This window comes from Neophocaena asiaeorientalis, unplaced genomic scaffold (assembly GCF_003031525.2).
Source record: "Neophocaena asiaeorientalis asiaeorientalis breed wild unplaced genomic scaffold, Neophocaena_asiaeorientalis_V1.1 scaffold461, whole genome shotgun sequence".
Taxonomy (NCBI): domain Eukaryota; kingdom Metazoa; phylum Chordata; class Mammalia; order Artiodactyla; family Phocoenidae; genus Neophocaena; species Neophocaena asiaeorientalis.
In genome coordinates, this window is record NW_020173230.1 from 2,669,123 (window position 1) to 2,679,591 (window position 10,469).

The following is a 10,469-nucleotide window of genomic DNA, read 5'->3' on the forward strand; positions in this document are numbered from 1 at the left end:
GAGCCCGGTGCCTCACGTGACACAGCCTGCTGCGGGCCGGGGGGGTTGTGAGGGTGTCCCCGGGGTGCTCCCCGGCTGCCCACCCCCCCGCACGCGATGCGCGACCATCGCGACGAACGCCGCCGCTAGCGGCATCGCCCGCCTCCCGGACGGTCGGCTTCCTCCGGGAAGCCCGCCTGGATTGAAGGAGACCACGTACAACCCAGAGGTGTGTTCGTCGGACATCCCCGGGGTATACGAAATAAACGAGGAACCTAATGGTTTAGAAACAAGTCCGAGGCAGCACTGGCTGGTGAGACCTGGAGTTTCTTTCTGGCTCCGCCACCGACTAGCCCCCTAGACCTCGGGGGCGAAGGAGTTGACGCTGTCGGGCCTCAGTTTCTGTTTTATAGTAAGGTATTGATGCTCTGCTCCGCCCCATCCCTGGCCCCCATTCCACTCCCTTCCGGAGTGCTGAAAGAATTAAAATAGGTGACTGTGAAAGGCTTCAGAAAGAGAGAAACTACTATGCAAATGTGAGAAGTAGATTGACACCGCCTTTGTTTAAAAAGGAGGTTTTCAAGAATGACTTTTCCGATTCCCTGAACTTTTTAGGATGAAAAAGTCTTGTGTGTGTTTTCACCGTTTTCTTTGGAAGTTACGCCAGAATGTATACTCTACTTCCCAGCTTCCTAAAACAGCCGTTACCAAAAACAATATAATCCTCAGGACAGGGAAGGGTAAATTCAGACTTGGAACTTGAGTCCTCTGTGTTTCGCCAAAACGGAGCGCCGACCTCCGGAGCTACCAGGAAGGCCCTTTGTTCTTGCACGGAGCACACCCCAGGTTTCTATGCACTTATAGTTTTCGTGTCTGCTTTTTTCAGTTCCCTTGTCTTTCTTGCAGTCAGGATTCCTGCCTCAGTGTAGTCAGTGAAGCTGCTTGTTCACAGGCTGGAAAATGCAATTGTTTAAAGCGAGGGCTTATGTGCTGGTTCCATCCCATACTGACCGTGGCCTTGGGCAACTTTACTCATCTCTGAGTCTCTGGAGTGTATGGTAAAGCACTTAACACAGTGCTTGGTATAGGGCAGGCACTCCACAAATGTTAGCTAGTGGGGCCTTCTGGGTCCACAATATTCACATTGTTAACTGTGTGAAAATATATCAACAGAATCCAATCTCCAATCAAGTTCTTCTCCTAGAACAAAGTTCTCAAGTTTATGACAGCTATTTTTTCTTACTCCAAAGCTTTTGTTGTTGTTTTTTCCCACCCCACTTTCCTAGATGTGTCCTACCCTCTGAATAAGGTCTTAGCCTTTTGGCCTGTTTTAATGATTAATTAGCAAATGTGAGATTGTAAATTATAGTGGAGAAATGGTACAGGGGAAAGAGGGGGGAAAACCCCTGTGAAGGGGAAGCAGTCAGGGACAGTGGTGGCCTGTGCTGAGCAGGAAGGAAGGGCAGGATTTGGGTAGATTTAAGAAAAGTGAGCATCAGCTTTAGAATAGTGACAAGCCAGGCTGATGGGAGAAGAGGACCTGGATTGCCAGTTGGATGAGAAGTGAAGTGAAACTTAAGTTGAGGGCTTCGAATGCTATCGTGAAAATGTTTTTGATTGGACAGTAGTACCTACCTACCTACCTACCAGATGCTTTGTGTCAGGGAGAGCACGCTGGACTCCAAGGTAGAAGATTGGAGTAACTGATCGATCGCCCTGGGTTTCCTGTATACCAGCTTGTGATCCTGGCCAAGTAATCTCCCCCAGCCGTCAAGTGAGAATGCGTTCGCTGCTGATGACACTGTGGAAATTGAGTTGCATAAGCACCCTCTCTGAGAAAGGAAACAAATCAGAACTGTGAATCTCCCGTGCAAAATTAAAGAAAAGGATTTGAATGAAGAAAATCACTTGGACCTAAGATATTTTTGTTTATTCAGGTTTATTCAAGACTATGCTGTAAAATGCCTTAGTCTGTGTTATTTTAAATTTGGAAGCTTTTGAACTAAACAAAGAGTTGTGGTTAGATGATTTATCGAGATGAAAGGGAAGTCTCAAGTAAGAGTAAACAGCCAAACTCTCTGCCTTCTTTTTCTAATGAGCTAAGTTCTTTGGTCAATCAAGTGTAAATGCTTGTCAAGTCACCAGTGCAAAACCACCACATTGTGAAATCCACTGGTTTGTAATCTCCTGTGGCCTCCCAACAGCATATGACACAGCTGGTCACTACCTCCTCCAAGAAATGCTTTCTTCACCTGGCCTCCAGATCACCATATCCCTTGGTTTTCCTCCTACCTCATCAGCTGCTCCTTCTGAATCCTTTGCTGGTTCCCTCCTACTTCCCCATCTCCCAGGGCTCAGACCTTCCAGACCTCTCCATGGTAACAGGAGGTACTGCACAGGATCTGAGCCCAACTGCTAGATGTTACTGCCTCACCTTAGCCATCGCGTCCTGTGGAACACCTTGCATCCCCCCAAGGTCATATTGGCTGTACCTCCTTGAGGGTCCACTGAACCCTATCCATGCTCCACTCTGAGCAGTGACCACACAGTCTTGCTCATCTTGTTTGCCGTCCCCAGTAAACTCTGAGCTGCTCAGCACAGTATTTTCTAGGGTGTATGTAGTCTTCCCCCAGCCAAATGGGTCTCCTTGATCCAACTTATTGCTGAGTGGTATCCCATGGCATGGATGTACCGCACTTTAACCAGTCACCCATTGAAAGACACATGGGTTGTTTCCTGACTGGGGCTTTTACAAACACTGCTATTACAAAAACTGCTATGGACATTTGTGTACGAGTTTGTAAATTCCCATGTGTGCTCTTGCTGGGTCATATGGTGAGTGTACGTTTAATTTTAGAAGAAGCTACCAAACTATTTTCCAGAGTGGCTGGACCATTGAAGATTTCCACAAACAGTGTATGAGAGATCCAGTTTCTCTGCATGCTCCTAAACACTTAGTATTGTCAAATTTTTAATTTTAGACATTCTAATAGGTGGGCAGTGGCATCTCATCATGGTTTTAATTTGCATTTCCATAATGGCTGTGTTGAACATCTTATGTGCTTATTTGTCATCCTTATACCCTCTTTGCTAAAGAACCCTCTGTTCAAGACTTTTGCCCATTTTCTATTTGTTTTTGTTTGTTTGGTTTTGTTTTTTTCGGCTGCGCCGGGTCTTAGTTGCAGCACTCGGGATCTTCGTTGTGGCACGCGGGATCTTTCAGTTGTGGCATGCGAACTCTTAGTTGCAGCGTGTGGGATCTAGTTCCCTGACCAGGGATGGAACCCGGGCCCACTGCATTGGAAGCACGGAGTCTTAGCCTCTGGACCACCAGGGAAGTCCGTAATTGAGTTGTTTTCTAACGCTTGAATTTAGAGAGTTCTTTATTCTGGATACAAGTCCATTGTTGGATATGGGATTTGCAGGTATTTTCTCGCAGTCCGTGGCTGGGTGGTCTTTCACAGAGTAAAAGTTTTTAATTTTGATGAAGTACAATTTATCAATTTTTAAAGCATATATTACTTTTCACATATTTATTTATTTATTTGTGGCTGCGTTGGGTCTTCGTTGCTGTGCATGGGCTTTCTCCAGTTGTGGCAAACGGGGTCCACTCCTCGCTGCAGTGTGCGGGCCTCTCATTGCAGTGGCCGCCCATGCTGTGGAGCACGGGCTTCAGGCACGCCGGTCCCCAGTAGTTGTGGCACGTGGGCTCAGCAGCTGTGGCTCACAGGCTCTAGAGAGCAGGCTCAGCAGCCGTGGCGCACGGGCTCAGCTGCTCCACGGCATGTGGGATCCTCCCGGACCAGGGCTCGAACCCATGTCCTCTGCACTAGCAGGTGGACTCCCAACCACTGTGCCATCAGGGAAGTCCTCAATTTTTTTCTTTAATGGATCGTGCCTTTGGAGTTGTATCTAAGAACTCTTTACCTGACCCTATGTCATGAAGACTTTTTTTCCTATATTTCTTCTAAAAGTTTTATAATTTTCCATTTTATGTTTAGATCTACCATCCATTTTGTGTTAATTTTTTGCATAGGGCTGAGGTTCAGTTCTTTGCCTATTTATTCAGTTGTTTTAGCACCACTTGCTGAAAAGACTCATTCTTTCCCCATTCAGCTGCTTTTGCACCTTTGCCAAAAATCAGCTGGCTGGCTTTTCTGCGCCAGCCAGACAGGGGTCCATACGGCGTTGTTCTGGACTCCCATCGTAACTTAAAAGGAAACTTTCACAATTTCCAGAGCCTTTGATGTCCTGCAAATGAAGGAGGAGGATGTCCTCAAATTCCTTGCAGCAGGAACCCACTTAGGTGGCACCAACCTTGGCTTCCAAGTGGAACAGTACACCTACAAAAGGAAAAGTGATGACATCTACATAATAAATCTGAAGAGAACCTGGGAGAAGCTTCTGTTGGCAGCTTGTGCCACTGTTGCCATTGAAAACCAGCTGATGTCAGTGTCATATCTTCCAGGAATACTAGCCAGCGAGCTGTGCTAAAGTTTGCTGCTGCCACTGGAGCCACTCCTATTGCTGGCCGCTTCACTCCTGGAACTTTCATTAACCAGATCCAGGCAGCCTTCCGGGAGCCAAGACTTCCGGTGGTTACTGATCCCAGGGCTGACCACCTGCCTCTCCCAGAGGCCTCTTACGTTAACCTGTCTACCATTGCTCTGTGTAACGCAGACTCTCCTCTGCGATAATGTGGACATTGCCATCCCATGCAACAACAAGGGAGCTCACTCCATCCCAGTGGGTCTGATGTGGTGGATGCTTGCCTGGGAAGTTCTGCGCATGCATGGCACCATCTCGCGTGAACACCCATGGGAGGGAGGTCATGCCTGATCTCTGCTTCTACAGAGATCCTGGAGAGATTGAAAAGGAAGAGCAGGCAGCAGCTGAGAAGGCTGTGGCCAAGGAGGAATTTCAGGGTGAATGGATTGCTCCAGCTCCTGAGTTCACTGCTACCAGTCCAGGTGGTGGACTGGTCCGAAGGTGTGCAGGTGTCCCCGTGCCTCTTCAGCAGTTCCCCACTGGAGGCTGGAGTGCTCAACCTGCCACTGAACACTGGTCTGTAGCTCCCACTGCTCAGGCCACTGAGTGGGTAGGAACAAGCACTGAGTGGTCTTAAGCAGTTCTTCCACAAACTCTTGAAATGGAAATAGGTTGATGGAAAATAAAGTTTCTTAAAAAAAAAAAAAATCAGCTGGCTGTACTTGTGTGAATCTATTTCTAGGTTCTCTATTCCATTTTATTGATTTTTGTGTCTGTCCCTTGGCAGATATCACACTGTCTTGATATTGTGTTTACACAGTAAGTCTTAAAATCAGGTGGTGTGATTCCAACTTTTTGTTTTTCAAAATTGCTTTAACTTCTCTTGCCTTGCCATATAAATTTTACAATAAACTTATTTACATCTACAAAACTTCTTGCTGGGATTTTCATAGGAATTGCATTAAATTTGGAGAGAATTGACATCTATACTATGTTGAATATTCCAATACGTGGACACAGTATATCTCTCCATTAATTTAGATCTTTGATTAGCATTTTGTAGTTTTAAGCAGAGTTTGTACATGTTTCGTTACATTTATACTTAAATATTTTTCGCTCCCCCTCCTTTCCTCCTCCCCCTTCCCCTCTCTCTCTGGAGTGATTGTAAATGATTTTAAATTTTGGTTTCCAGCTGTTTATTGCCAGTATATAGAAATACAATTGATTTTTTTTAACTTTTTTTTTTTTTTTTTGGCTGCCTTGGGTCTTCGTTGCTGCGCACGGGCTTCCTCTAGTTGCAGCGCGCGGGGGCTACTCTTCGTTGTGGTGTGCGGGCTTTTCAATGGTGTCTTCTGTTGCGGAGCACGGGCTCTAGGCACACAAGCTTCAGTAGTTGTGGCTTGCGGGCTCTAGAGCACAGGCTCAATAGTTGTGGCGCACAGCCTTAGTTGCTCCGTGGCGTGTGGGATCTTTCTGGACCAGGGCTCGAACCCGTGTCCCTTGCATTGGCAGGCGGATTCTTAACCACTGCGCCACCAGGGAAGCCCTACAATTGATTTTTGTATGTTAATCTTGTATCCTGCAAACTTGCTAATAAGCTAATTTATTAATTATATATTTTTTTAGATTCCTTGGGACTTTTTATGTATACACAATCATGTCATCTGCAAATAGAGACAGTTTTTTTTCTTCCTTTACAATCTTTTCTTTGCCTTATTGCACTGGCTGGGACTTCCAACAATGAGAGTGGTGAGAGACGACATCCTTCCCTTGTTCTTGATTTTAAGAGAAAGGTGTCCAGTCTTACACCATTAAGTATGATGAGAAGCTGTAGTTTTTTTGTAGATGCTCTTTACCAGGTTGAGGAAGTTCCTTCCATTCTCTTTTTGCTAAGAGCTCTTATCATAAATGGGTACTAAATTATGTTAAGTGGTTTTTCTGTATCAATTGACATGATCATATGTGTTTTTTTCTTTAACTTGTTAATATGGTAGATAATACTGATTGGTTTTCTTACACTGAACCAGTCCTGCATCTTTGGAATAAACTCTACTTGGTTGTGGTATATCATTCTTTTTATATACTGCTGGATTCAGTTTGCTAACATTTTGTTGAAGATTTTTTGTGTTGTTCATGAGAGGTATCCATCTGTGATTTTTCTTCTTTTGTATTATCTTTGTCTGGTTTTGGCCTCATAAAATTAATTAGGAAATGTACCTTCCTCTTCTGTTTTCTGGAAGAGATTGTGTAGAATTTGTGTTACTTCCTTTTGTTGTGTGTGTGGTAGAATTCACCAGTAAAACCATGTGGGCCTAGATATTTCTTGTTCTAAATTTTTTTTTTAACTATGAATTTAATTACCTTAATAGTTACAGAGTTATTCAGATGATCTATTTCATCTTGGGTTAGTTTGGTAGTTTGTTTTCTAGGAGCTGGTCCATTTTATCTAAGCTGTGAAATTTATGTGTGTAGAGTTGTTTGTGTTGTTCTCCAAGTATAATTCAATGTTTATGGGATCTTTAGTGCTATCCCCTCTTTCATTTCTGATAATCATAATTTGAGTCTTCTTTTTCTTGTTCTCTCTTTTTTGTCAGTCTTGCTAGAGGTCAATTTTACTGACTTTTTCAAAGAACCAGCTTCTGGTTTGAGTTTCTTTATTGTTTTTCTGTGTTCAGTTTCATTTATATTTGCTCTTTATTATTTCCTCCCAGCTTCTCCCTTTGGCTTTACTTTTTCTAGTTCCTTGAGGTGGAAGCTTAGGTTATGCTTCCATTCTTTTAAAAATACTGTTCAGTGTTTCCAGAATACTCCTTGCTTCCCTGAAGAATTCCTGTTTGTCCATCAAAACTCTGTTCAGGTGTCACTTCTGAGATGGAGTAAGGTTGTAGCCAGCATTCCCTCTTCAACCCCAAATAACCCCCCAAACTTGTAAGAATCTGAAACTAAAAGAACCACAGGATTTAAGTGGTGCTGGGAGAGAAGTTCTCAGGAGCTTGGCCTCTTTCCAATCTCCAGTCAAATGGGGTCAGACTCTACCCCAGGCAACTAGAGAGAGGTCTGGGGTGGGGGGGCGGTGTGCATAAAAATGCCAGCTCAGGGACGTCCCTGGTGGTCCAGTGGTTAAGACTCCTCGCTCCCAATGCAGGGCACCCGGGTTCCATCCCCGGTCAGGGAACTAGATCCCACATGCTGCAACTAAAAGCCCACATGCCACAACTAAGACCCAGCACGGCCAAATAAATAAATTTTTTTTAATTAAAAAAAAAGCTAACGTGTAGGCTTACAGTTTGTAAGGTTATATTGGGTTTTGCAACTCAGTAGCAAGACAGGAATTCTCATCCCCATTTGAGTGATGAGGGAACTGAGGTCCTCACTGCAGGTCTAACTCATTTTCAAGTGGAACTCTACAGAAGCTAAACCAATCTGGGCAGAAAACCCCTTCCCACTGGTCTTGGGGAGCCACCAACCCCCAGGTGTTGCCCTGCACTTTCCCGCCAGGGGGCGCACGTCCGTACTCCCAGGGGGCGGGCAGTGACCGAAGAGCTGGTGGCGGGTGGGGGTGGTGGAGGGGTGCGAGCGGGTCAGGGGCCCTAGGGGAGCTGTGAAGGCTGGGCCTGCGGCTCATAGCTCGCGTCCCCAGGGGCTGGCCTGGGAGGTCAGCCCTGCCAGACGCAGGGAAGAATGACGGGTCCCCGTGAACTGCAGAGGAGTCCCGGAGAGCTGTCCTCCGCCAAGGGCCGGGCCTCGCCACTCGTTACCCGCCCTCGGTCTTTGGGCAACAGGAACCTTGGGCGGGAGGCCAGTTTTGCCAACTCTGCCACACCTCCTCTGACCCGAGGAACTGCGATGGACGCGAGAGTGCAGACTTGACTTCAGACCCCTTCGCGATCACGTTCTATGGAACTCGCTGCCCTCCCTGCTATCTTTGGAAGACCCTTACCCCCAAATCCTCCACGCCCCTACAATAGCCTCCTCTCCTCCCCTCTCCCCTTCGGGACACCTCCGCGAACCGGGGACTCGGATTGGCCCAGGAAAGCTGACCTCCCCTTCCCAGACCCTCCCCAGCTCCGACTTGGTACACGCCTCCTGCCTCTGCGCCCCGCCTGGGAGGCGTACACGTGGTAGATCCCATCACCCCCGGAAGCCTCGCGTTACTCAAACACATCGCGCGGTTTTGCGAGCTCTCAGGAAAGGGGCGGGAGAACGGAGGCCAGGAAGGCGATTCGTGGATCCCGCGGGCTTGGCTGCAGGGGACGAGCGCGCGTGCGCACTCGGCACCCTTTTCAGGAGCCAGGAGCCGGCTGGGTTCTAGCGCTCCAGCGTTCCGGCGGTGTTCACCTTTCCTTCTTGGGGCCTGGGGGTCGCGAGAAGCGCCCTATATTCCGGCCGGTCGGCGCAACGCTTGAGTGCCCTGGCAGGAGAGCGGGCCGCGGCGCGTGGAGAGCACTGTGGACCGGAGAGAGTAGGCGCGGAAGAGCTGGGGAAAGGGGGCGGTGGAGGGGCCTGGAGGTTGGGGGCGATGTGATGAATGAGTAGGAACTGGGGGTGGGGGAGATGCGGGAGCTTGAGGTGAGTGGAAGGGAATAGAGGCGTCGAGTTCGCCTTCTCCCGGCTTCACCCTTTGGGCAGGAAACGGGGTGGGAAAGGAAGCGTTGGTCGCTTGTCACCCCTGGCTGATCTCGTCTCTTCCTCGTGCCAGGGCACACAGCATGGCCGAAAACCGAGAGCCCCGCGGAGCCGTCGAGGCTGAGCTGGACCCGGTGGAGTACACCCTGCGGAAGCGGCTCCCCCACCGCCTGCCCCGGAGGCCCAATGACATTTATGTCAACATGAAGACTGACTTCAAGGCCCAGCTGGCCCGCTGCCAGAAACTGCTGGATGGAGGGGCTCGGGGTCAGAACGCATGCAGTGAGATCTACATCCACGGCTTGGGCCTGGCCATCAACCGCGCCATCAACATTGCCCTACAGCTGCAGGCTGGCAGCTTCGGGTCCTTGCAGGTGGCTGCCAATACCTCCACCGTGGAGCTTGTCGATGAACTGGAACCAGAGATTGATACGCGAGAGCCGCTGACCCGGATCCGCAACAACTCGGCCATCCACATCCGTGTCTTCAGGGTCACACCCAAGTGATTGAGATGAGGCTGGCCCACCTTATCCACCCACCCCCGTACAGCTAGGCTCAGATGTGGCTCTTCTTGTACTGAGTACTGTCCTGGACCTTCTTCCAGAGCCATGTAGGAAAAAGCCTGTCCCCTCGCAGCCCAGAGGACTCTGAATTGAGAGGGCAAGTACTGTCTTTTGTTGGGCCCAAGCAGTGGGGCCTCCTGAATCTTTGTGGTCTGTAACCATTGTCGTATACAATAAAAAGTATCAAGTTGTGTTGGTGCCCGGCCACCCCGCTGCACTGCCTCTCCCCTGTTTAATTCTGGAAAGGAGAGTAGGAAAGAACTTTACAAGGATTTAGGTACAGTAGGGGCACCCCAGTGTTTCCTGCCGTCACAGAAAGCATAAATTGTACTACGGACACTGCAACCTGAAACAGACTTCAGCACGGTGCAGAAGCCTGACAGTTACAATGTTTGCTTTAAAATATTTCATCCTCACAGAAGAAGGCAGGGCAGATAAAGTATATACTCTCACCCGCTGGAGTGCAGCCGGGGTGTAGTTGTATGCTAGGAAAGCATCAGGGTCTCTGCTGGCCGTTCCCAGGCGCAGGAAGGGTGAGGGTTTAAGGGTGAAGAGGGCACACAAAGATGGGGGCCTCCTTTGTGTCAGCCTGTGGTAGGGACTGAGACACTGCTTCATTTGATTCCTGGTCCTGTGGGGTCCAAATTGTTCTAAACAACTATGGTCCAGAGCCCTTCAGACCCTCGTGGCTGGGCTGTTCTAAGCAGGAAAGGATTGCCTTCCCTTTGAATTACTGGGCACACAGGTCGTAAGTACTTTTTTGTTGGGATATTTGTAGGAGGATCTGATTTTTCATGTTTATCAAACAAGTCA

The 10,469-nt window shown here is 48.2% G+C and overlaps 1 protein-coding gene and 1 pseudogene across 2 annotated transcripts; both read left to right on the forward strand.

Moving 5' to 3' along the window:
* Positions 1 to 6: 6 nt before the first annotated feature.
* On the forward strand, positions 7 to 10,053 carry POP7 (POP7 ribonuclease P/MRP subunit). 2 transcript variants are annotated; one of them, XM_024745479.1, is made up of 2 exons: positions 7 to 208; positions 9,167 to 10,053. In XM_024745479.1, the coding sequence occupies exon 2, from the start codon at positions 9,177 to 9,179 to the stop codon at positions 9,597 to 9,599; it is 423 nt and encodes a 140-aa protein (XP_024601247.1). In that variant the 5' UTR covers positions 7 to 208; positions 9,167 to 9,176; the 3' UTR covers positions 9,600 to 10,053. The 2 variants fall into 2 exon arrangements, with proteins under 2 accessions (XP_024601247.1, XP_024601246.1); XM_024745478.1 differs by lacking the exon at positions 7 to 208 and adding an exon at positions 8,744 to 8,929 and having other exon boundaries at positions 9,167 to 9,846.
* LOC112399980 (40S ribosomal protein SA pseudogene) lies at positions 202 to 5,237 on the forward strand (annotated as a pseudogene).
* Positions 10,054 to 10,469: the final 416 nt, after the last annotated feature.